This window comes from Papio anubis, chromosome 4 (assembly GCF_008728515.1).
Source record: "Papio anubis isolate 15944 chromosome 4, Panubis1.0, whole genome shotgun sequence".
In the NCBI taxonomy this organism is placed as follows: Eukaryota; Metazoa; Chordata; class Mammalia; order Primates; family Cercopithecidae; genus Papio; species Papio anubis.
The window spans coordinates 46,882,617-46,909,649 of NC_044979.1; the positions used below are offsets into that span (position 1 = coordinate 46,882,617).

Consider the following 27,033-nt stretch of genomic DNA (forward strand, 5'->3'; position numbering starts at 1 on the left):
AGCAAATAAAAATCGTATTTGAAAAACAAAATAAGATAGCAGCGTAACCTCTCCTCCTGACTAAATTACATACTAAGTATCTTCTAAAGAATATTACAGAATTTGTCACTTGTTCAGAGCATTGACTTATTAGTATCTGAAGACAACACCGTAATCCCCATGTCATTAGGAATTTCACCACCTTCACATACGTCTAATTGTACGTATCGTCTATTTGTATTTCTCAGTTATGTCTTTGTCAGGTCTCCCATGTTAGAGGATTGTTCTCAATACACAGACATATTTGCCTTTGAAACCTTTATAGAACTTAATTACAATATTTGAATTTATCTGGTGGTAAGTGGGCACAACTATTAAAAGGAATATTTTATTTGTATATGACACTAAGGGGACTTTGACCATTTTTTGATGAAATCTAATTTGTTGATACTCATGGTAGGGAGGAATGAGAACAGAAACAATGGTAGACATAGTGATAGTGGCAGTGGCAGTTGTAGCAGTAGCAGCTGACATTTTTGAGTGCTTCGTTTGTGCTAAACATTACCTATTTTATGGAATTGGTATCATTATCTTTACTTTACAGATGTGGAACCCAAAGCACACAGAGGTTAAGATTGAGACAGGCACTTGCAACCATATGATATAATTCTTAAACTGCACACTTAATAACAACATGTATTTATCAAATATATTTATCACGGTTTTCCATTTTTGCATTGCTGTACATTCATAGCTACATGTTATTTGGTTTATTAGTGGCAAAATGGCTCATGTATTCTAAAATTTCAGCTGCTACTTAAAAATCATGCTATGCTTCCCATTTTTAATGTAAAATTGCAGAATTTCATGAATTTAAAAGGAGCCAACTTGTAGAATAAATGAGTTTCGATTCTCATGAAATTAGAGCTTCCAAGCAATCAGCCACATTTGGCTTAAAAGATACCAAGCCTTTCTTTCGTCTACTACTACTCTGTAAGCTGAACTTAACCATGAATCATATGTTGTTTTGTGGCAGACTCCAGAGTAATGACTATGCCTTTTGTTTAAAATTAAATGTTAAGTATTTATCATTGGGCTTGAACATCTAGGCTGATGTGAAAGTTCACTTTAATGATTATGTTTCTTCCAAGAAGGGGGACATTTCTCCCATAGCAATTTCGTTTTGGGCACTTATATTAAGGGCTATAAAAAGTGACTTAAAATACTATTTATATAAACAAAATTAGGTTAAATTTTATGAAATTAAATTGTATGAAATTTTATGAAATTAAAATTTTATGAAATTCAGATTCAATCTAATTTTATAGGTTGTCATAAATTCCGATAAAAAATTCCCTAAACTTTCCAATTCTTTCCATGATAATTTTTTCTTATTTTAATATTCCTGTCATACCCATAATCCATTCTGTTTTATATTCCCTCTCTCTCTCTGTATATGTTTCTTATTTTCATTGTTAGATTATCAGTTCCTTGGGAGTAGGAACACTATTATATACATCCTTAAATCCCACTTTCCACCCTCCTCTCAAGCCATAAGTTACTGCTGTTCAGAGTGTGCATTTTGAACTGTGGCAGGAATAAGGTAAAATGTACAGATAAAATTTAAGAAGTTGCCCCAACCCCAGAGATAGCAGATAAGGCCAGGACAGTGAAGTAGGATGACAAGAAAGAAAATGGAAAGAAAAATACCTTTCTCCAAACAATGCCCTATGTCATAACCCGGAAAAGACAGGGCTAATCCTCAGGTAATTGGAATGTGTAAGTATTTGTCTTTTTTGCCCCAGCTTTAATAAAATATAATTGACAATTAAAAATTGTACATATTTATGGCATACAATGTGATGTTTTCATATATGTATACACTGTTAAATGATTAAATCAAGCTAATTAGCGTATCACCCTCACCCTCATTTTAAAATGTTTTAAAATCCACTCAGCAATTTTTATGTATACAGTCTATTATTATTAACCATGTCACCATGCCATACAATAGCTCTCTAGAATGTCTTCATCTTGTCCAACTGAAACTTCGTCTCCTGTGACCAAAATCTCCTGGTTTACTCTCCCCAACCCCCACATCCCCCACCCTCTCCAATCCCTGGCAACCATCATTCCACTCTCTGCTTCTATGAGTTCAACGTTTTTAGAAGGAATGTGTAAATATTTGCTGTGTCTCTCTTTTGTAGTGATGAGTAGTTTCTTAGTCTTCATTATGTTATTTCTTACTGTTCTGGCGGCTCATTTATCCAGCTTCTTGGTTGTGGTCATGATAATTAAGGACCACAGTAAAAATAGAATCTGGAGTTTCCTTGATTGGAAAATAAATGGAATTGCAATGGCTCTTTGTGGGCTGGTCCCTGTGGACTCACTCTCAGAATCATGTTTTTTCTTTGTGTTCCTACTCTTTGATGTTTCTTAGTCATATGTTGTGGTTTCTTTGTGGAAAGAGTTGATGATTTGGGCAGAGCCAGATACATTGTGGTCAAACGCTGTGTCCTCTTAACCTTTGTAATTCTTGATGTCTGTGAATTCTTCATTCTGGAGAAATTAGGGAACCTCCGAATGGCAGTAACTGCCCTCCCCCACAACCCCCATTATCATCACTTGGCTAGTCAAATGGCATAATTACACTGAGGGCTTTGATCTATATTGCTCTAAACCTTCAGGTTGAAAACTACCATATCTTTCAAACTTTTAGTATGCATCCAAATCTGAAATGCCTGCTTTTCCTTTTCCCCACACTGTTTTGTCTATTGTCCTGTCATTTTCCCATTCCCTTCCCTTCTCCACTGACTGACTCCTCTCTGTCGACTGTCTCCATTAAATGGGTCCTCTCTGTCTTTTTGCACTCTCTTCCCTCCGTGGCCCTTGCTCTCTACAGAACACTGATATATTTCTGTTTGTTATTACTCTCCCTCCGTCTATGTCTTTTCCAAAACATTTTTTTCTCCTTTTCCTGTCTTCTTTAATTTTCGTAAGGATTCACCTTCTCTCTGACCCAATGATTTTCTTTTCTGCTTGTCTTATCCTCTGTAAAGTACAGTATTCAACTTATTTATTTATTTATTTATTTATTTATTTATTTATTTATTTTTAAAGTCGCTGCTGGCTTCTATAGGGCAAAACAAGAATCTTGGTCAGTTTTCCTCTCTCCAACTTCTATTGTGAATAGCATAATCTCTTTGTTTTTTTCATTACTCTTGAGTCCTTTTCTTCCTTTATGTGTACCACATAATGTTGCTAGTGTCTCTGATCAGATCTTTCACTGAGAAGCCCCAGTAAAATGATCTTCACTTGAAAAAATTACAGGATCTTAAGAATTTTGTTAAATTCATCTTATTCTGTCCTGGAAAGCATTGCTCATATAGTACATCAGGATTTGAACAGTGTTTCCCCAGCAGGAAGAACTGTTGTTATGTACTGGGTCTGGCAAACACTGATATTCTACAAATACCAGATCCTGGTGATGCTAATGATGATGGCAATGATGTGGGTGAGTATTTTGAAGGCAAAAGGACAGAAGTGGGAGAAGAACAGAGACACCCATGATTAGGTGGGGGTAGAGTGTGAGTCAGGAAGAAATAGCTGCTGGGACAGATGGATCATAACACATGTTCGTTTGTCTTCGTTCTTCTGCCTCTAGGTTTTAAACGGTTCCAGTAGTATCACATAAAGTGCCCAAAAGCTTCTCTGATGATAGTTGTCTCCGTCAAATCATCCAGATGGCTTATTCTCCCCTTCTTCATTTCCCTGGCCATGGAAAGACAGACGCTCTCCATTTTATTGTTATCAGTCACCTAACTCAGAGTGGATGGGATGGAGCTGGAGAGGGAGATAAGGGATTGTTAGGTTTAACTGGGATGCAGATTTGAAGTTCTGAGGATGTGCCAGACTTACAGCTCTTGGAGACATTCTGTTGGTGCACAAACTGGAAAGTATGAGGACACGATCATGTCGTCATGTCCCTGTCCTCCTTTTTAGCTCCAATTTGGGCCTCAGGAGAGGCTCCAGTTTCTCTCTGAGCCTAAAGCCTTTTTCTTTTTTCTTTCCTTCTTTTTTTATTTTTTGTTTATAAATTTTCCTGATATTTTAACCACTCTATTGAAAAACAAGCAAACCAACCAAAAAAGAAAAAACACTACTTTCATTGTTATTGTTTGTTTGCTCTATTATTGAAAGAGAGTAAAAGGGAAGATCTTCCTCTAGACATATGACAAATAAACTGGCACTGCACCCAGCCAGCAAATTCATCTTTAAATTGACTTCAGGTTAATGATGACTGAATGTTTTTAAAAATAAGTCAACTTTTACTGGTTTCATTTTCTATCACTAATGTAGTAAATATAGATGGGAGATATTTTTGTCCTTCTTATTTTTAAACATATAGGCCAGGTGCGGTGGCTCACACCTATAATCCCAGCACTTTGAGAGGACGAGGAGGGCAGATCACAAGGTCAAGAGTTCGAGACCATCCTGGTCAACATGGTGAAACCCCTTCTCTACTAAAAACGCCAAAATTAGTTGGGCGTGGTGGTGTGTGCCTGTAGTCCCAGCTACTCAGTGGGCTGAGGCGGGAGAACCGCTTGAACCCGGGAGGTGGAGGTTGCAGTGAGCTGAGATCACGCCACCGTACTCCAGCCTGGTGACAGAGCATGATTCTGTCTCCAAAAAACCAAAACCAAAACAAAACAAAACATGGGGGAAAGGGTGGGAGGGGGGTGAGGGATAAAAGACTACAAATTGGGTTCAGAGTATACTACTCAGATGATGGGTGCACCAAAATCTCACAAACCACCACTAGAGAACTTACTCATGTAACTAAATACCATCTGTTCCTCAATAGCCCATGGAAATAAAAAAGTAAAAAATATAATAATTTGGCTATCTTACAAAATTAAAACATAGGAAGATAAACGAAGAAGGAAGGAAAAGGCTGAAAGAGAAGCGCTATCTTTGGAATATGCATACAGACATATTCACAATGATACGACATTAATTTTTTTGTACTTCTTGCCTGGAAATTGAGAAAATAATATATGATGAAAAGTGTTTTGCATCTTCTGTATATCCCGCTATGGTAATGTCACTATAATTGTGGTAAAAATAATAATTTTTTCTACTTTACTGACTAAATTATCTTTTGTTTGTCAAAGTGTCCTGTATCCTGCTAAATTCTCCTCACTAGAAAATCATGTCATCCTAAGTTTCTACTGTATATATTATTAATATAATCCTAGTTTCATTATAATCAGCTTTATTACTTCTGTTTGAAGAAAATCTCTATCAGTATTCTTAAAATCCTTAAATTAATATGTTTTCAGATTTATGTTTATGCTTTTCATATTTGATAAGCAACTATTCATAGACCTTATAGAGTTTTGGTTTTTTTTTTAATCCTCCAATTTTGATGTCAGTATTTTTTAGGGCCAGGTGACCTTCATCTGTTGCTGGAATGAGTGTTGGTACAGGAACATGCTCCACCAAACTGGGGTTGGAGGAGAGATTTGGGCTTTGGAAGCCAGCTTGCCTTTTAGAGTTCTGCTCATTTTCTCCACTTGCTCTGAACCTCCTTATGAATGGGAAACTCAGATGTTGAAGTTGGAAAAGTGTTATTCAGATATGATTCATATAGATTCTGTTGATTTTGTCAGAATATTAACCCTTAGTTTAAAACCATGATACTCTAAATTAGGGCTTGTTGCAATACATCAGTTTCTCTTTATTCTATTTCTATTCTGGTTTTAACTTGGGTATCTCTCATTTGTTTTAGGTTTAGCGGTTTCCTTACAGCTATTGCACGGAGACATTGAACAAATCAGAAGAGAATATTCATCAGTATTTTCTCATGGAGTATCCATAACGAGGAAGCTGGGATTTTCAAATATTATTATGCCTGGTAGGTGACTTGGGACATACCAACATGATGAAATATGGGTATACTATCTGTTTTTGACGTTTGAGAAATTTTTCAAATTGCCAGCTTGAAGCATTCACATGGGCCATGCTGAAGAATGAAATGAGGTATGTGACTGTAAGTAAGCACATTTTTTTCTAAAATATCCTTCTCAATTTAATTTAAAAATTTTTCCCTTTATATAAATTTTCTGGTCAGTGATTTGAAGCTCAAAAATATCTTTACATTCTGATTATTCTAAAGTGGTTAACTTGTGGGGGCCATGGCTACATTTCATTATGACCAGGAGAAGAAGGAAAACGGAGATACTGTCCAGAAAATATTTTACTCCTTGATGGAAAACGTTGGTGAAGATGCTTAGAGGATATCCACAGTTTTGATAAAAACTTATTGAACACTAGTTAGCCATATGTAAATAAGCAGCCATATGCAAGTATTATATGTACTTCTATACCTTTTCCAGATCTATTTGTGTGTATGATTTAGCTCTATATTAGTGCCCCCAGAATTCCCCAAAAGCAGAAAAGATGTGGGTTAAGGAGATTTACAGTGTGAAATGAATGCCAAATTCATTGAAACTGATGCATTTGGGAGTGGGTCAGTCCTAATCTGTCCACGAAAATAAATTTTTAAAAGCACATCTCTTTACATGCTTATGGAAATTTAGGGTTTTCTGAATGTGTTAATCTATAACTTATGAATTGGATAAGAATAGTACATTTGCTGATGAGGAAGGATATATATTTAGCAAAAATTGATTTAGTCAGTCAGCAGGCATTGACTGAGCATCAATCAAAACTTTGTGCCAGGAGCCAAAAGTTAAAATGTGAGTTCATTCATTCTACAAATAAATATTTAACACTTTCTATGTACAAAGGCATTCTTCCAGATACTGGGGCTATAATACTGAACACAACAGAAAAAACTCATAGCAGTTACTTTGTAATAAGGAAAATTATAATAAATATGTAAGTAAAACATGTGTGTTCAAAGATGACGAATGCTAAGGTGAAAACCAGTGTAGGTAAAGGGCTAGGGAATGTCTTAGATGGTAGTGGGTGGAGAGATGGAGATTTGAGTTAAGTAAGAAATTTAGGTGAGAAGGTAGTAGAGTAGAGACCTAAAAGACATGAGGAAGCCATGCAGATAAGAGGATTCCAGGCAGAGCAACAATAAGGGCAGTAGTCCTACAGCCATAGAGGTGTGGCTTGTTTGAGGAACTGCAAGAAGGCCAACTTGGTCAAAATACAGTACTGGGGATGGGAGTAGAGATTCGAAGAGGAAAGTCGTGTGGACCTTGTAGGTCACAATCAGAACTTTGGCTCTTATTCAGAACGAGGAAGGAAACAGCTAGAGGGTTTGGAACAGAGGTGTGACACTGCTTTACATTGCCACAGGATCACTGGTTGCTGTATAGAGATTGTACCTGGAGGGAATGTGGGAGGGCAGCAGAGAAACAGGGAGACGGGTTTGGAGGCTGTTTGAGCTAATCCAGGTGAGTGGTGATCCTGTCCTCGAGCAAGGTGTTAGCAGTAGAGATGGTGAGAGTAAGACCTGTTCATGCTCTGCCTGTTCATTACAGTCCACAGGCAGAGACATACTGTAACTGGAAAGGAGTTGGAGAACGCGGCCTGGAGAGCACAGAGGAGGTGTAGAATCTTATTGAAGGAGTCTTGTTAAAATTTCCTGGGGAGGTAACACTTGAGCAGGGTCTTCAATGCTAATGATTCTAGGCCCACATCCCCTCAGTCTTTTCTCCACTGTACTAATAGCAAGTACCTGCTTTAATAGTGAAAGGCTATGTGTCATAGCCAACATGGCTGTACCTCTGATGTTTCTTTGTTTGTTTGTTTATGTTTTCTTTTTTAGAGATGGGGTCTCACTCTGTTGTCCCGGTTGGTGTGCAGTGGCACAGTCATTGCTCACTGCAGTCTCAAACTCCTGGGCCCAAGTGATCCTCCCACTTCAACCTCCTGAGTAGCTAGGACTCCAAGCACATACCACTACACTTGGCTAATTAAGAAAAAAAAAAATGTGTAAAGATGGGATCTCCCTATGTTGCCTAGGCTGGTCTCCAATCTGTGGGCTCAAGTTATCCTCCTGCTTTGGCCTCCCAAAATGCTTGGATGATAGGCTTGAGCCACAGTGCCTGGCCTACCTCCAATGTTAAAAGGAAATTTCTGGCCTGACGCGGTGGCTCATGTCTGTAACCCTAACACTTTGGGAGGCTGAGGTGGGTAGATCACCTGATGTCAGGAGTTCAAGACCAGTCTGGCCAACATGGTGAAACCCTGTCTCTAGTAAAAATACCAAAAATTAGCTGGGCATGTTGGCGCGTGACTGTAATTCCAGCTGCTCAGGATGCTGAGGCAGGAGAATCACTTGAACCCGAGAGGCGAAGGTTGCAGTGAGCCAAGATCCTGCCACTACACTTCTGCCTGGGCAACAAGAGTGAAACTCCATCTGAAAAAAAAAAAAAAAAAAGGAAAGGAAATTTCTATGCTCTAAAAATTTTTAATTTCTAAAATTCTGTGAAAGTCACAATTTTATGAGAGAATAGCCTTTTAAAAACTTTTGAAGTTTAAAACCAAAAAATAAAAATAAAAAAGTCTAATTGTCGTTTAGTAATGAACCACTAGAGTTCTAGAAATTTCACCCTGTCCCTAGGAACACAGGTATGACCAGCTGGGGTTATCTTCAAAAACCCTTGGTTCTGTCTATGCCTATCTATTTCTTTGTGTGTGTCTGGACCTCTTATTTTCTTTCTCTTTTCCTGTCAGTCTTGATCTTAATCTTTCTTTTTTTCTTTTTCTTTTTATCTTCTTTCCTCCCTCCTCCATCTTCTTTCCCTCTTCTCTTCCTCCCCCACTTCTGTTTCCTCCCTCCTCAGAATAGGACTAAGCTACATGGGTTACTGTGGCTTACATTTAAAAATTTTTTGACATATCCTCTTGTTTTTACAAATCAAGAAATGAGATTTTTTAAGTCATGAATTTTATTATAAAAGGACCTCACTTGTGTTTGGTCTTCTGTAGAAACAAAGAACTTCTACCCTTTTGTCTACAGATAGAAGATGACAAATAGCATACTAAGTAGTAGTATTTCTTGGTGCTCCATACCCCACCCTCCACAACCAAGAAGAGGGAAAAACAATAGAAAGACCAAATAAAATAGTCTTAAATTGTTGACAGTATTTGTTTTAAATGAGGTCTTCTAAACCACCGTTTAAATCCCACGTGTAAGTTATGCAAGCAAAGGAAGTTGTATCTGACAAGGCACCTGGCATAGCTATGAGACCCAATAATGAGATTGCTATGAATAAAGACTTTAAATGACCAGTATCGCCCATTGCACCATTTTGTGATTGCTCTACTGAAATTCCTTTATGCAAGGAAGGCTGAGAGAACATCCTGTAAGTTTTCCTGAGATGACCTGACCTCGCTTAGGAACCCAGTCGGCCTGAGCATCTCATGGTACTGTTGTCGAAAATGACTGTTTATAGAACTGTTTACTTGGTGGCATGCCATTCTGTGGCTCTTAAAACCATTCATGATTTCCTTCAGTTGCTATAAATAGCTGGTATTTCCTCTTCAACAACAACAACAAAAATTCATCCCACTGGAAAGCAAATTGATGGACAAATCTAATATTAAAAAAAAAAAAAATTAGAGCAGAATGCAGCCAGCTGCTTGAAGAATTCCTCAGCTTGGTCTCTGGGCAGTATCATGGAGAAATGGAAAAATATAAATCAAGATGACACTTCACTGGCTGATTAATTGTCCAGGTTCTGCTGTGCTCACGCAGCTTTTGTGTGGCTTTAATGATGGACGTGAACTTTCTGTGGAATAAGGCTCGCTTCTGTCCCTTTCTGGTACCACCTTGTAATGCGAAGTCTATACTCTCCAGGAAAATTGTTCTTCCAGACATGTGTCTGTAGTGGAGGGGAGTACAAAAGAGGGTTTTTAAAAGCACTTCCTTCTCTTTGTTTTTTCCCTTTCTTCCTCTGGCTTTTTAATCTTCTATAATAGGAAAGGGAGAGATGTATGTATTTCCTTAAACAACTGAAAGCAACTTTAAAACTCAGTTGAATTTTTTACACTGGGAAACAAGCAGTCATTGTTTTGTTTTCCTTTGTTAATTTCAGACTTGTCAATTCATTCTCACCAGTGGCTCTAATGAAAACTTGAGCTGAAATCTTCCATGAGAAAATGTATGTGAACAATATTTCTGATGCCAATGTTACAACGACAGTCTGCAAGCATAATTTTTTTTTCATTGTCTAGATGTGTCCTTCAGAGTTAATTTGCATCTTTAGCATTCTGATAGGGGTCAAAACAGGTGAGGCACACGATTATACCAACAGGACCAAGTTTATGCACACAGTCACTGCCTCTCTGCAGAATGAATTATCTGCGATCCTGACAAGGACAAGAACATACATAAAACTCTTTTCAATCACACAATGTAATCAGTGCCAGACTCTTTTTGAAGTGGGAAAAGCATAGGCACAGCAATTCTCCACTGGTCTCACTATTGTACAGACAGGTGTCCTAGTGTGAGGAGGGGACCTGCCCATGTGCTTCTGAGTCATCATGAAGTCCTCTGGACTATTCCTTGTTTAAGGGTCTGTCGCACAGCACTTTATTTCTTAAGGTGTCAGACTTCCAACTGAGGAAAAACATTTTCTGTGAGACTCTGTCACTGCACCTCCAAGCCAAATACCTCTGATTGAAGGAGTTCCACGGTCTGGGCGGGAGAGCAGCAAATTATTTAAATCAGTGCTTTCCAGTAGGAACATCATTTGAGCCATGAAGGTAATTTTAAATTCTTTAATAGCCACTTAAAAAAAATGAGAATAAAAGAGGTGAAATTAATTTTAACCATATATGTTATTTAACCCGAAATATCCAAAATATTATCATTTTAATAGGTGATCCATAGGAAAAACTACTGATGAGTTATTTTACACTCTGTTTTCAACCTCAGTCTTTGAAAGCTGGCAAGTATCGTACATGTACAGCATGTCTCTTTTTAGCGAGTCACGTTTTAAGTGCTCCTTTGCCACGGGTGGCAGCAGTCACCCTCTTGGACAGCCCAGCTCTAAATATCTTAACAGACCCTATGCAAACAGGGCCTGGCCTATTGCTGAGTATCAGGAAGGTCTAAGTTTCCATCCGTCAGACATTCTGGAGCAAAGCTGGCTGATGTGTCAGGAATGTCATGGAAGATCTGACTGTCTTCCCTGCACCCCAAATGTCCATTTTTTACTCTGTGATTGTTTCCAGACACAATTTTCTTTGCCTCCATCTTGATTTCATAACTTAAGCTTTCATGCCTATACCCTGTTTCTAGAGACTTGTTCCCATATATCACTTGGTTCAACTGTCATTCTTTGTTAGGGAACCCATCATTTATACATTTCAGTGCATTCACTTTTAGTAGGTCTGTGAAGCTCCTAACCCTAAAAAGTTTTTTTTTTTTTTTTTTTTTTTTCTTTTTTCTTTTTTTTTAAACAGGGTCTCCCTGTGTTACCCAGGCTGGAGTGTAGTAGTACAATCACGGCTCACTACAGTCTCAGCCTTCTGGGCTCAAGTGATCCTCCTGCCTCAGCCTCTTGAATGACTGGGACCACAGCAGGTGTGTCACCACACCCAGCTAATTTTTTATTATTTGGAGAAATGAGATCTCCCTATGTTGCCCAGGCTGGTCTTGAACTCCTGGGCTCAAGTGATTCTCCTGCCTCAGCTTCCCAAAGTGCTGCGATTACAGGCATGAGCCACCATGCCCATCCCCTAAAAAGATTTAAGTGAAAACACTGGAGTGATAGAGTTGAGATTTGGGGGCTAGTTTTAATAGTAATCTCAGGATTTATTTAAGTTTATTTTATAAGTGTTATTCAAACCAATCTTCCTTTTTCTTTATCCAGTCTATCGTTGATGGGCATTTGGGTTGGTTCAAAGTCTTTGCTATTATAAATAGTGCTGTAATAAACAAATGTGTGCATGTGTCTTTATAGTTCAAGTAAGTCAAATTTCTATTTGGTCAAAGTTGACTAAATAATGATTTACAGACTGGAGTAAGAAGAACGTTATAGAGATGTTTGTCTTATGTTTAAGAAAATAAACAATTTTGAAGGATATGAACAGACACTTCTCAAAAGAAGACAGTTATGCGACCAAGAAACATATTAAAAAAAGCTCATTGTCACTGGTCATTAGAGAAATGCAAATCAAAACCACAATGAGATACATCTCACACCAGTTAGAATGGCGATTATTAATAAGTCAGGAAACAACAGATGCTGATGAGGGTGTGGAGAAACAGGAACGCATTTACACTGTTCGGAGTGTAAATTAGTTCAACCATTGTGGAACACAGTGTGGCGATTCTTCAAGGATCTAGAACCAGAAATACCATTTGACCCAGCAATCCCAGTATACTTTGGGTATATACCCAAAGGATTATAAATCATTCTATTATAAAGATATATGCACACATTTGTTTATTGCAGCACTATTTATAATAGCAAAGACTTGGAACCAACTCAAATGCCCATCAATGATAGACTGGATAAAGGAAATGTGGCACATATACACCATGGAATACTGTGCAGCCATAAAGAAGAATGAGTTCATGTCCTTTGCAGGGACATGGATAAAGCTGGAAGCCATCATTCTCAGCAAACTAACACAGGAACACCACATGTTCTCACTCCTAAGTGGGAGTTGGACAATGAGAACACATGTACACAGGGAGGGGACCATCACACACTGGGGCCTGTGGGGGGTGGGGGGTAAGGGGAGGGAGAGCATTAGGACAAATACCTAATGCATGTGGGGCTTAAAACCTAGATGACAGGTTGGTAGGCACAGCAAACCACCATGGCACATGTATACCTGTGTATCAAACCTGCATGTTTGTACATGCATCCCAGAACTTAAAGCAAAATAAAAACAAAAGTATAAAAAATAAATAAAAGTCACTTTGAGAAAAAAAGAAGTATGCAATTTCATTCTTTCTTTTTTTTTTTTTTTTCTGAATTTGAGATGGAGTCTCACTCTGTCGTCTGGGCTGGAGTGCAGTGGCATGATCTCGGCTCACTGCAAGCTCCACCTTCCGGGTTCACACCATTCTCCTGCCTCAGCCTCCCTAGTTGCTGGGACTACAGGTGCCTGCCACCACGCCTGGCTAATTTTTTATATTTTTAGTAGAGATAGGGTTTCACCATGTTAGCCAGGGTGGTCTCGATCTCCTGACCTCGTGATCTACCCGTCTCAGCCTCCCAAAGTGCTGGGATTACAGGCGTGAGTCACTGCGCCTGGCCAATATAAATATTCCTTACTATGTACTGATAGAGAAATACACATCAAAAGATAGAATTGAAACAGCAGTAAGCCTTCTTTTGGAGAAGTAGATGTGCACTAGTAAGATTTGATCTTCCTTAAAAATATGTCCTAAATCTGGCTGGGCATGGTGGTGCATGTCTGTAATCCCAGCACTTTGGGAGACCACGAAGGATGGATTGCTTGACCTCAGTTGTTCAAGACCAGCCTGGACAACATAGCAAAACCCTGTCTTTACAAAGTCAGGCATGGTGGCGTGCGCCTGCAGTCCCAGCTACTCAGGAGGCTGAGGCGATAGAATTGCTTGAGCCCAGCAGGTTGAGGCTGCAATGAGCTGAGATCATGCCATTGCACTCCAGCCTAGGAGAGAGTGAGACTCTGTAGCAAAATATACATTGATATATATAATGTATCTGTATATATCCTAAACCTAACCAAAGCTTACCACCCTCCAGCCCTAGTCACTGGGCCCCCACACCACTTAGCTTAGGCCTGAACCCTGATTTGCGAGGAGATGGTGGTCTTTCAACCAATGAATGCCACAGTGACTGAAGAGAGAGGGAAGCTGAGACTCTAATGTGTCACCCTGAAGTTATATCCCAGCCCTAGATCAGACAGAGGGAGGGGCTGGTACCTCTCAAATTATGAAGCTTGCAGTCCCCACCACCCCAAGAGTATAGGACTTCCCCCAACGGGCTGCCAGATCTCCACGCATTGTCCCAGAGTGGGATGGCAACAGGGAACCACATTTTTCCATGCTCTTGGCTCTGTGCAAAACTGTCTGGAGAGTCCATTGTGGTGCTGTATCATGTGCCCTTGCTTGCTTAATTGTCATAAGCAAAACATAAAAAGCTACCTCCCAAAAGAGTTCAGTATCTCATAGTACTCTTTTAAAAACAAAGCAAAACAAAAGTGAGAATGACAGACAGAAAATAGAGAAAACCTGATGGGTTTTACTCAAGTGTATCTTGTGTGAGAAACTGGAAATATAATATTAGTTAATTTTTCAGCCTATCCATATGTTCGCCCTGTCTGTGCTCTGCTTCAGTCTCCAGTTACCTGTGAGTCCTGCTCCCATTCCTTCCTCCTCCTTGAAGGTGTCATGAAGTGACAGAAGCTTGGATATGGAAGACACATTGTATTAGTTTCCTATAGGTGCTATAACAGGGTGGCTTCAAACAACATACATTTATTACGTTATAGTTCTGGAGGTCAGAGGATGAGCTAGTCTCACTGAACTAAAATCAAGGTGTGATCAGGGCTGCATTTCTTCTCATGCCTCTAGGGGAGAATCCACTTCCTTGCCTTTTCCAGCTTGTGGAAGCTGCCTGCACTCCTTGGCTTAGATCCAAGTCATTCCAGCCTCTGTGTTCGTTATCATATCCCCTTCTCTAATTCTGACCCTTCCCCCTCCCTTTTTCAAGGACCCTGTGATTATATTGGACCCACCCTGTTAATCCAAGAAAATCCCCCTATCGCAAGATCATTAATTTAATCACATCTGCAAGGTAACATACTCATAGGTTCCAGGGATTGGGACCTAGGCATCTTTGGGGAGGGGGTATTAATCTGCCTTTCACACACATGAGGGGCCACCCAACCCAGCCATGTGTCTAGTGCATGCATTCCTCTTCATGGTTCCTAGTGGTGGTTTTCTGGCTCATACTTGAATATTTGTATTGACCAAGAACACATCATCACATTGTCTCTCAAAGTGACATGTTGGACCAGTTTCCTTTTCTGCATGGAACTTCAGCATTTTAAAATTCAGTTAATTTTATTGTCTACATCTTCCTTCTTGTGATGGGTTCTGAGTCCTTTCTTCATATTGTTTATGATCTGGATGATACCATTGGTGTCTGTCTCTGTCTTGTAAAGATGGTCCCAAGAACTGTAATCAGTATTTAAAAACTGATCTGACAAATACGAAGCAACGCAGGACTGCTCCCTTCCTTGCTCAAGTCACTTCTCCCGACAAAGGCTGAATTGCAGTGGCTTATTTGACGGCCATTCTCACGGCATGGAATTACAGGTTTTCAGAGGTAATGTGGGGTCACCGATAATACCTAGGGCACCTTTCTTCATCCCTACATTTTCATTTCCTCATCTGCAAAATGGAAATGATAGTGCCTTTTTTATAAAGTTGATATGATAATTGAATGAGATGTTCTACTTCTAGCATTTTGCAAAGTACCCAACGCATAGTAGGAACTCAATAAAGTATACTGCTGCTGCTTTTGCTACTAGGACTCTTACTACTGCCATCATCATTAACAACATCATCAATGATAATCTGAGTTCACAAAAAACCGAAGTCATTTACACATTTTCTTTTTTTTTTTTTTTTAAACTAAAGGACAGGAAATTTTATTTGGTTCCATAACTCTTAACAAATATCCAGTGTGTGTGTGTGTATATATATGTATGTATGTGTGTGTGTGTGTATATATATATAAAGCTGCTGGGATGGTGTACAGTGCTTTACATGCTGTGGTGATCATGTACTATATGCCTTTATCCAAGGCACTCCTAAGACAGAAACAAGAATTACAGTTTTCAGCTACTGATGGGAATTCTTACCCATCTAGGTCAAGCTGTTAATGGACCCATTTGACTGCAGTCACTGAACTCTTGAGTTTGTTCCCACTTTTATGACCTTATCTTTATCTTGTCTACAGTGGTATTTTGAAAGGCCTTCATATGTGTAAAGGCTCCCTAGCCAGCAGGCCTGCTAAAGAGAAAGAAAATGTGGTGCACATCAAATTTTCAGAGTAATAAATTTGAGAGGTACAAGGTGTTAATAAACATTGTCAGGGAAATAGTTTTTCACATGGGTGTTATGACTCCTTTTTATACTGACTTGATGGTTTCTCTCTTAATTACCCAAGATGCTTTCTGAACACCATTTGGACCATGAGTTTTCTCCAGAGTCAGCCTCAAATGTATTGATTTTAATTAGCAGTTGTTTCAACTTGATCCTTCTGCATATTTTGTCAAAACGTGGCACCTTGCAGAACTGGAACATAAGCAAGCTGTAAAATTCCTGGGGAGAGGCACATGGAGAATGTCACCCAGGAGAAGTGTTCTTGTCGTGTATTCTCTTTTCAAAGAAATCTGGTTTTAGTCTAAAAGATTTGCAAAAGATAATGGGGTTGCAGGGATAGTGACAGTTAAAGAACAGAAAATTAAAGCGTATGTATAAGGAGTTTGATTTTGTGAACGTGTTGTTTTGAGGAGGTTCTTTTGTAAGGCATAGAAACAGCATAATATAACAAAGTAGTGTTGTCTCTCCTACCACCTCTCCTGTCCCCACCTTTACCCTATTCTCATTTTGATAACAAAAACCTGAGACCCAGAGGTTTCTGATATCCTGTGTAGACTGATGTCACGCACCGTAGCAGTAGCAGAGACTAGAACCTATATCTCCTTATTCTAATTGTCCTGTGAACCTATTGCTGTTAGTGTATTTGAATTCAGAATCTCTTTTGTGAAGAAGAGTTAGGAGAATCCAGCTATGTTATGAGCTAAACAGGCCTTGGGGATTGGCCTGAGAAGCTAACGCCCTTTGGAACCTTACTCCTTTGTGAAACACACCGTAGCCTACTCAGGGCGCTCATCTTCTCATGAGGCCTTCTCTAATTACCCTGTTGAAAATTTTAACTCTCCCTCCATCCCCATTCAGTACTCTGTATCCTCCTCCTCACTTTTATCCACAGTGTCTGTTATCACTTAGCATGCTATATATTTTACTTATTTATTTATTTATTAAGGAGTTACCCCTACTAGAATCAAGACTCTGGGGAAATAATTTTTGCTGTATTCACTACTGAATCTTCCTGGCTTGTAATAATAGTATCTAGCACACAGGAGATGCTCAAGAAACATTCATTGAATAAATACAGTACATAAAAAAAGAATTTTGTGATGCTGGCAGTACAGCCCTCATTTTCCCTCCTTTGGGCCTAGCCTACAGACAGAGGGAAACAGGTTACCTTGCAAACCTCCCTTATCACCTCTTGCCTTTGCTGGAGTCTGAGGGTCCCTGTCCTTTTAGCAGATAACAGTGGAAAGCACCTTCCCAAGAAACACTTACTCTTTATTTTGCAGGACAGTTAATCCCTGTGTGGTTTGGACAAGCTAATTACTCATTATGAGAAATTCCTAAGGTAAAAACCCCTGTAGCTATACTTCCCATTAGTCAGTGTAGGTTTTACAGTCTATCTGTAAGCAGAGCTACTTATGATGTGTCACTTACTCCAAGAAGCAAAAGAATTCTGCTGTTTTTAGCCAATATATTTTGCTCTAAAGTATCTTGATTTGAGTGTTGTTTTTTCACCTGCCAGATCTGTTCATGGAAACATTATTGTCAAGAATTTCCTCCCAAACCTCTTGTTAAACTAGCATGTGCAGGCCATTGTATGTACCAGACCTATTTTTTGTTTGTTGAAGTCAGTTGATTCAGGGGACAAATTTTGGGGGTTTGCTGTTGATTCTATAACGGAATTGTTAAATAAATAACATTAAATGTGGCAGTACAGAATACATGTAGTAAAGTGAAATGGGTTATAAAAAGTCTAATAAACATAAAATGTACTGGGCCATTCTCTAAAAATTAATAAAGGAAATAGTTAAAACAGAAAACTTTCAAAGCACACAAATACAATGTTTAAAGTGTTGAAATGTGTTGCTTTTCTCCTGGACTTTAAGTTCATTGCCTTCCCAAGTTGGTTTGTATAAGCTGTATAAGAGTACTAGAAATTCATAAGCCAGAGACCTCTGTATTGTTTCCACTAATGTATGTTTTATATATATTTTATATATACCCTTTGTAAAGAGTGACTAAGATGTAATTCTTTTTAGAACTTACTTAGTTTTTCTGTTTTATGGCCCACCTGTGTCCTTGTCAGCCTAGGTCATTTGCAAATGATGCCATCGTAAAAAGTTGGTCTTTATGGAGGAAGATGATCAGGTACACTGATAATCTCCCATGGTCCATGGCATTGAGGAACTAGGGTACTTCCTTGTCCACACTTTGATGAAGAAGTTTTATAAAACTCCTCATTGTAGACATAGTTGTATGGTTATTTTTCTTTCTAGTGATTTGCTTTCTTATGGGGAAATTTTTTATTAGAAAACAGAGTATTCAAGGTCAGGAGATTGAGACCATCCTGGCTAACAATGTGAAACCCCATCTCTACTAAAAATACAAAATATTATCCGGGCCTGGTGGTGGGCACCTGTGGTCCCAGCTACTCGGGAGGCTGAGGCAGGAGAATGACAGGAACCCTGGAGGCAGAGCTTGCAGTGAGCCAAGATTGCGCCACTGCACTCCAGCCTGAGCAACAGAGTGAGACCCCCCCCTTTTTTTTTCCTCAAAAAAAGAAAAAAAAGAGAAAAGAAAAGAAAACAGTATTACTTTTGATTTTTTTCAAGTGTTTGAAATCTGTGTTAAGTAAAAGTAAATTCGACCTTACCATCTCACCATTTACCTTTAAAAACTTTCTAGTTGTGCTTTGTTGACTTATTTCTCACTTCTCTATGCATTCATTATTTCCCCCTAGTTTAATTCTTATAAGAGAGGTAAAAGCATGCTGTTAGCACATTTGCCTAAGTTTGCTAGTTGGCATCAAATTTCTCTTTTTATATCTTGCAATAATAAGAAAGGGTTGAGATTTTTAAAAACTGAAGTTTTATAAATCACCAGTAGAGAAAAAATCGACAGTATATATGTACATAGGATGTGCCCATTTGAATATAGGGCCTTTCTCACTTGTTTTATAGCTTGATGATATGAAATATTAAGCTGAGTTTGTCTGTATGACTGAATTATTCTACATCTGTGTTCATAAATTGCTAATCTGGATTCTTCCAGCAGTGAGATCATTTTGTCCATGAATTGTGGAAAAGATTTAAGTTGTAATTGTATCCTTTACAGTCCTATTATTTTACTACATTTAGGTATTTCTTCTACCCTAAATTGCTATGACTATAAAGTAATAAGACTGGTTTCTCTGAGCCACCCCTGCTAGGCTGTCATTTTACAATCACACCTCATAAATAAAATGAGGGAAATATTGAAAAATGGTGAGACCTGACAATACCTTCCTACTCGGTCCCAGTATTCGCCTCCTAGATATACAATTACAGTATTGCTAATTCAGACTAGCAGAGGCTGGCTTTTATTCTTCTCAGATGTTGGCAGTGAGGGTGAGGACACTTTTATAAAATTATAAAAATGCAAATATATTTGTACTTTTATATGTCTGTATAACCGTATATTGTATAAACTTTTCCTTGATATAGCACTTTATTACATTTCCTAATATATATAACATGGTTTTAATTTTCCTTTCCTTATAGGTGAAATGAGGAATGATTTATATATCACTATTGAAAGGGGAGAATTTGAGAAAGGAGGGAAGAGCGTGGCCAGAAATGTGGAAGTTACGATGTTCATTGTAGACAGCAGTGGCCAAACCCTGAAGGTATGTTAATACTTGATATTTCCAGGCCAGACAAGTCTGTGTAATTGCTTTCACTTAATCTTTAATGTGATCAGTTATTTTCTGATTTGCAATCAGTTAATTTCTGATTTGCATTATTTTCTATCTTATTTTTCTCCTTCACCCCTGTGTAGTTTTCTTTTTCCTTTTTTTAAATTCACTAAAATTCCTTTCAGAAAAGAGAGCAGAAGAATGCAGTCTTCATGCTGAAGACAAGCCAGGAAAAAAAAACAGCAACAACTTCGACAGTTTGCTTAATTAATTGTGTCAATAATTTTCTTATAGCAGCTGTTACTTAAAAGCAGCTTTTTTTTTTTTTTTTTTTTTTTGAGACAGAATCTTACTCTGTCACCAGACTGGAGTGCAGTAGTACAATCTCCGCTCATTGCAACCTCTCCTTTCCGGGTTCAAGCAATTCTCGTACCTCAGCCCTTCAAGTAACAGATTACAGGCATGTGCCACCATGCCCAGCTACTTTTTGTATTTTTAGTAGAGACAGGGTCTCACCATGTCGGCCAGGCTGGTCTTGCACTCCTCGCCTCAAGTGATCCTCTCGAGCCTTGTCTTCCCCAAGTGCTGAGATAAATGCAGCATAGTTTTAAAACCATTTCATTATTTAATCCTATATATTTTCTTTCTGACCAAAATAGGCATGAAGACTAGGGTACTCCTTACTAATTGGGGTGAGAATAGCAGGTGTTTTTATGGAAGAAGTAGTTTTCATGAGCCCCTTCTTCATGGAGAAATACAGCTGCCCATTTAAATAAGAAGGTTGGTCCTGGGGCCTAGTGAGTCACCTACTGAGGCACAAAATAGGCTTTTGACTACTGCAGGTTGGGAACTTTGCCAATTAGTTGAGCTCCAAGTGGGGCATGCAGTCGACAATCTCCCATGTATCACCCAGGTCTACCCTTGGCACAGTAAATCCTTGGAGACCAGCATCAGAATTAAATAGATACACCCTGCTAAACAGCAGCAGGTACAGAAACACACGGCAAAGAACCAGTGAGGTAATTTTCTATGAAGTGCTATTTGAGGGGCAGGCAGATAAAGCAAAGTGATTGCTCTGCCTTTTCAAAAGATCTTTAGATGAAGCTCTCTTTAACCTGTGTGTTCCCTTTGTTAGGATTTTATCTCCTTTGGCTCTGGGGAGCCACCAGCCAGTGAGTACCACTCCTTTGTGCTTTATCATAACAACAGCCCCAGGTGGTCTGAACTGCTGAAACTTCCCATTCCCGTGGATAAATTCCGGGGCGCACACATCCGCTTCGAGTTTCGGCATTGTTCCAGTAAGTATTTGATGGCATTGACTGCCTGTCTCTCTTGTGCTGGAGTATCCTGCTTACTGGGCTCTCATGAAGATGTGGGTTGATCTTAAATTGATTACTTTTGTAAAAATCAGTTTGTTCCATTCTAGAAAGATTAGCCAGAAAGGGGAGGAACAGTGTTAAAAACTAAACTGATTCTGGTGGGCTTAGGCAATCCTAACCATTCAGGTATCTCCAGGAGCTGATCCAGCTCTCACACAGATCGGGAAAACCCACTAGGACTTTTCATGGCATGTGAAGCCACTGGGAAAGCCTTTGGTCGGCTCAGATGCATATCTGATTTGTGTGTATCTGCATCACTGTACTCTCTCAGACAGTATTCAGATGAGAATCAAATAATGTCAGCTGGAAAAAGGCTTAGAAGTAACATGAAGTAATTGCCTCACTTTACAGATTTTTTTTTTTTTTTTTTTTTTTTGAGACAAAGTCTCACTCTGTCGCCCAGGCTGGAATGCAGTGGCGCGATCTCAGCTCTCTGCAATCTCCGCCTCCCGGGCTCAAGCAATTCTCCTGTCTCAGCCTCCTGAGTAGCTGGGACTAAAGGTGCCTGCACCATGCCTGGCTAATTTTTGTATTTTTATTAGAGATGGCGTTTCATCATATTGGTCAGGCTGGTCTCGAACTCCTGACCTCAGATGACCTGCCTGCTTCGGCCTCCCAAAGTACTGGGATTATAGGCATGAGCCCCCACAGCCGGCCTCATTTTATAGATTTAAACAACCCAAGACATAGAACTGTTACAGGGTTCGTCCACATGGGCATTGCTATCCATAAAGTTATTGCTTCTCAGTGTTTCTATTTCAGTTTTTTTTGCATTCATTACCACCCTCTCAAGCCCCATCTCTCTCCCCCAACTACCAGGAGTCCAGGAATCTTCTGATATTCCCTGTGTCCCTGAGGGTATCTTAGCACTGCCAGTGTACCTTGTGACCAGAGAAGGTTCTGGCGAATCTAGCTTTGGGAGCAGTACAACAAATGAGAGATACAGGAGAATCACATTTTTGAAGAAGCAGCAGGCTCCTTTCCAGTCTGGAAGGAATAGGGGCTTTGCCAAAAGATTTGTGGTGACTTCACCTCAGTGCTGTTGTAATTTACCCAAGGTTCGGGCAGAGAAGAAGGACTTTATCTGTTGCTGGAATTATGGCATATTTCAGAATTGACTCAAGGAGCTTCATAAATTATGCTTGTGTGAATGTTTCTGAATGCAGGAAGAGAGCTAGCAGGGTCTTAAAATTCTTCCAAATTCCAAGAAGAGTTTCCTGTAAAGGACTTGAAGTAGGAAAACATAAAGGACTTACAATGGTGCCGTACTATTTCTTCCATCAATCTTTGTTATAAATTCTCCCTGGGGCCTAATATGAGGTTTGAGCTTTAGGGTAAGAAAAAGAGAAAATAACGGTGAAATAGTGGGGAAAGAGAGAAAGAGCATTTGGAGATAATTATTCTAATTCAGAACTTGGAAAGTAGAATAAAGGCTATTTTCAGTAAAATCTATTAGATCTCTACCTTCTTATCCCTGTACTTGAAAAATTACTCATAGGTTTTTTTTTCTTTTAATTTTCCTAATTAAAAGTCAGAAGAAACAGCCAAATGTAAAGGAAAAAATCTTGATAATACCACAAACTATGAATAACCAATGCAATCGTTTTATAAAGTGGGCTTCCAAATATTTATCTGCGTGTTCATATCTTTATTCAGAAACATCAGTTTTTCATGAAACAAATTGGTTATTGAACTCCCACTATATGCCAAACGTTTTACTGGGTACTGGAGACACATCAGTGAGCACAAGAAAATAGCCCCTCTCACAGAGCTTTCATTCCAGAGAGGAAAGACAGATAATAGCTGAGAAACTAAGTACATAATACATCAGACAGCAAGTGATGAAGTGCAGTGAAGACTTAAATTGCAGTTAGGGAGTAGAAAGTGATGGTACTGTGTTGCTGTTTTACATAGGGCTGTCAGGAAAGACTTCTCTTATAAGGACATGTGTTGGCAACAAACTAAAAGAAGTGAAGGTCTGAGCCATTGAGACTATTCTTTCTGGGGAAAGAAGATTCCAGGCAGACAGGACAGTCAGTACAAAAGGCTTGAGCTTGAAACATGCTTGGCATTTTCAACGAATAGTGAGGGGACCAGGAAGGTAGCAGTGGCACCAGATCTTGTATAGTCTTTTATTTCATGATGAGGACTGTGCATTTCATTTGAATTGAGAAGAACCACTAGAGGATTTGGAGCGAAGATAAGTCTGGCTACTTTATGGGATAATAGATTATAGGTAGTAAGGTTGGGAACAGAAAAACCATTTGGGAAGCTTTTTTTAGTCTTCCAAGTAATAGATATAAAGTGTTCTGCATTACGAGGGTAGTGGTTCAATTCTTTTTTACAGAATATTACCAGATCGGATATGAAAGAAGGAGAAAAGTCCAGAGTGACCCAAAGATGTCGGCCTGAGAATTAATGGTCATTTAATTAAGTGGGGAAGACAACAGGAAGAACCTGTTTGGGGAACAAAAATCAAGCATTGCATTTTAGACATGTTAAATCAGAGATGTCTATTAGACACTCAAGATGTCAAGTGGGCAGTTGAGTGACCTCCCGGTTGGAAACTTGGGAATGAGAACATATTGTTCAGTGATTGGTCTACTGAGCCAGCACTGGAGGTTGGGGAGGATCCCTGAACTCTAGCATTTGCTGATTTCCATGGTGTAGATACTCCCACCATGGCCAGTTTCAAGCTTCCAACATGACATCACTGAATGTAGAACTGGGGAGAAATGTGCACTTTCAGCTCTTACGGACCAGTATGATCCAGCTCCAGCACATTACTAATTTTGATGATTTCTAAAGTCCGAGACTGATTGGAGTTCCCAGGTAGTAAGTTTAGAGAGCAAAGGGGAGTCCAGGGATGGGTCTCTGGGGTACTCGCCATATTTAGAGCTGGGAGAATGAGAAGGAGGCATTATAAATGACAATAAGAAGGACTATCTAGTAGGTTGAAGGCCAGTCCAGGAAGAATAGAATCCAGGAGCTAAATGAAGGCAGTTTTTCGAGAGAGGATTGATCACATGTGTCTGGTGCCAGTGGTAGATCAAATAAGATGAGGACAAATAATTTGATTTGGCATCATGGAACTCGTTGAACCTGACAAGTTGTTTTAGTGAATGTGTGGTGATAAACGTGAGTTAAAGAATGAGATGGAGGGGAAAGAGGGGGAGTAATGGGTATAGACGAGTCTTTTGAGAAGTTTTGCTATAAAGGATACAAGAGCTATGGTGCACAGGAAGACTCAATGTCGTCAAGATGTCGGTTGTTCTTAAATGAACCTATGGATTCAAGTTCCTGTACTATCATTGCTGTGGATATCTCTTCCCAGAGATCTTTGGTGTGATTTTTGCTTGACTTTTTAAAAAACATGAATTCTTTTTCCAGTTTCTCTATGGGGTTGAAATTAATGATTTTAAAAGAAAGTCCTTTGCTATAATCACATTTTCAGAGTGTCCTCATATTAGGGACCAGCACCAGCAAGACAAAATTACCGTTTTCTGCATTAGGCTCTACTTCCCTGTGTTTAAATGCCTGGAGCAATTAAATGCTGTGTTGCTAAACATCTTGTCCAAACTTCAGGATCATCATACCTAACACCTCCAGCTCAGATCTCACTGCATCCGAAAGTTGAACTTTTCTGTTCAAGTATAATGTTCCACTCGTGAAAGAGGGACAATTCAGCCCTTAACAGGCTGCTGGCCCTGGAGAACTCTCTGGCCATCTAAGTACAATGGGAGAGTCAAGTTAACCAAACAAGGTTCTTTTAATGCTTTCTTCATTTTTGGAGGGGGAAAAAAAAATCTTGGTGGAAAGAACTGGAATGGCTGGAATGGTACTTAAGGGATCTACAACAAGTTACGTAACATCTATGACCTCAATTTCCCTATCTGTAAATAATTGCTAATGATCCTTGCCTTTTCTAGCTATTGTATTTCTTAATTAGGCATCTGGAAACCTCATCGCCTCATTTCCGGTTTCCGCAGTAGTGAGCCCTTATTAAACTATAGGTTTAATATTCATATTGGCTTTCAACATGCCTAACTTATTCCAAGGAGGTAACTGCAACAGGACTTACTTTCCTTACATGTGTGGATATAGGGAAAGAAGTTATGTCATGGACGGGGGTAGAGCTTAGAGATTCCCTTTCGATGGTTAGTCATCAAAACAAAGCATTTCACTTTCATTCATTCACTTGTTCATTCATTTAACATATATTTATTGAGCACCTACTATGTTCCTAGCACTCTTTGAAACAATAACATAAAACAGATAAGACCCCTGCCCTCCATGGGACCTAGGGGTAAAAAGAAGAAACAGGCAATCCACAAATTTTTAAAAAACAATTTCAGATAGTGACTCCCATAAAGAAAATCAGGCAAGAAATGTAAGTTGCAGATAAGGGGGCAGGAAGAGGGGATTAGAGGGTGACTGCTTTATAGAGATGGCCTATCAGAAAAGCTGTGCTCCATTGTGTAGTGGGAACTGTTGTGTATGGGTTATATTTCTCGATGATTATGCTTCTTGACAAACTATGTACCTGAACATAGATACACTTAAATAAGCCAGTAATTTTGTTTTTTACAGCAAAGGAGAAAGGAGAGAAGAAGTTGTTTGGGTTTTCTTTTGTCCCTCTGATGCAAGAAGATGGTAGGACTCTTCCAGATGGCACTCATGAGCTCATCGTGCATAAGGTAACGTCAGTCAGATGGTGGCAATGGGCAGTAAAAAATAGTGCTGAAATAGCACCTCACTATCTTATCATTTTGAAAAGAGAAAAAAAAAATGACTGAAAAGAATACTCTTGTAAGATTGCTCTCAGGGAGAATATCTTTTTGAAAGTATTGTTTCTATATTCTGTCATATTCTAGAACATATTTTAGAGATGATTTATTTTTTCATCCTAATTTAGGGGTGGATATATAGGTAAATCTGTGTATTGTTCTTAAAGTTCTTTCCATTGCTATGGTAGGGTTAAGTAAACCTTACAAATAACTTTTTAAATACTACAGTACGTGCTTTCTTATCTAGGTCTGTATATCCCCAGAAGTAAATTTAGCAAGGTCGGCATTACTATTTTGTCTGCTATTGTTACTAAGCAGGCAGAGAAGTGGCTGTATTTCATCATGACAACTTTAGCAGTTCTTGTAAACCAAGAATTGTCATAAAAAACATTTGGAACAAAGTGTATTATAGTAGGCAACAAAAAGAAAACTTGCAAAGGAGGAACCTCTTGTAATTATCTGAGAATACTAGTAATAATGAACTGTAGGGTAAAAAATGTATTTTTAAGTGCATAGGCAATTTTCTCCAAAATATTCCTCCTTTGCATTTCTCCATTTCTGTAACTGTGTAATAGCCAGGCCCTTATCAACTCTCACCTATGATAACTGGTCCTGCTGGGCTGGGTCTTGTCTCCCTCTAGCCCGGACATTAGGGTCACTCATCTAAGGAGCAGATCCAGACATGTCACTTCCCAGCTTAAGACCCATTCAAAAGCTTCTTGCTGAGATAATAAATCCCAGGCATCTCAGGGCATGCCAACCTTCTACCTCCCTACTGCCTCACTCCTTACCGGCCTCTTGATGCTGCAACCACATCCAGCACTTTCTAGTTCTTCACCCTCTGCTACTGGCTCTTTCTGCTCTTCCCTGCCCTTGTGGCTCCTGGAGTCAGCCTTCCCCTGCCTCTCCCTCTTAGTATCTTCTGCTCATTCCCGGAGACTCATCTGGGCCACAACCTCCCTCAGGAACTATCGCCTGCTTCCTGGCCCATCTCATATTCACAGCTGGCCAGTTGCCCTTCCCTGAGCTCCCTGCTATCTGCACACATCTCTTACCATTGTTCTCATCACACTGTTCCAGAACTATCTGTTGATCCCTCAGCTTACCCCGTTAGAT

The 27,033-nt window shown here is 39.2% G+C and overlaps 1 protein-coding gene across 1 annotated transcript in view; it reads left to right on the top strand.

Moving 5' to 3' along the window:
• The window catches only part of DOCK4 (dedicator of cytokinesis 4), a 472,974-nt gene that overhangs the window by 276,195 nt on the left and 169,746 nt on the right, over positions 1 to 27,033 (top strand). The window contains exons 13-16 of the mRNA XM_031665939.1: positions 5,771 to 5,896; positions 19,618 to 19,742; positions 20,887 to 21,049; positions 25,721 to 25,827. Of these exons, the coding sequence (XP_031521799.1) occupies positions 5,771 to 5,896; positions 19,618 to 19,742; positions 20,887 to 21,049; positions 25,721 to 25,827 (521 nt within the window). The remainder of the gene's footprint in view (positions 1 to 5,770; positions 5,897 to 19,617; positions 19,743 to 20,886; positions 21,050 to 25,720; positions 25,828 to 27,033) is intronic.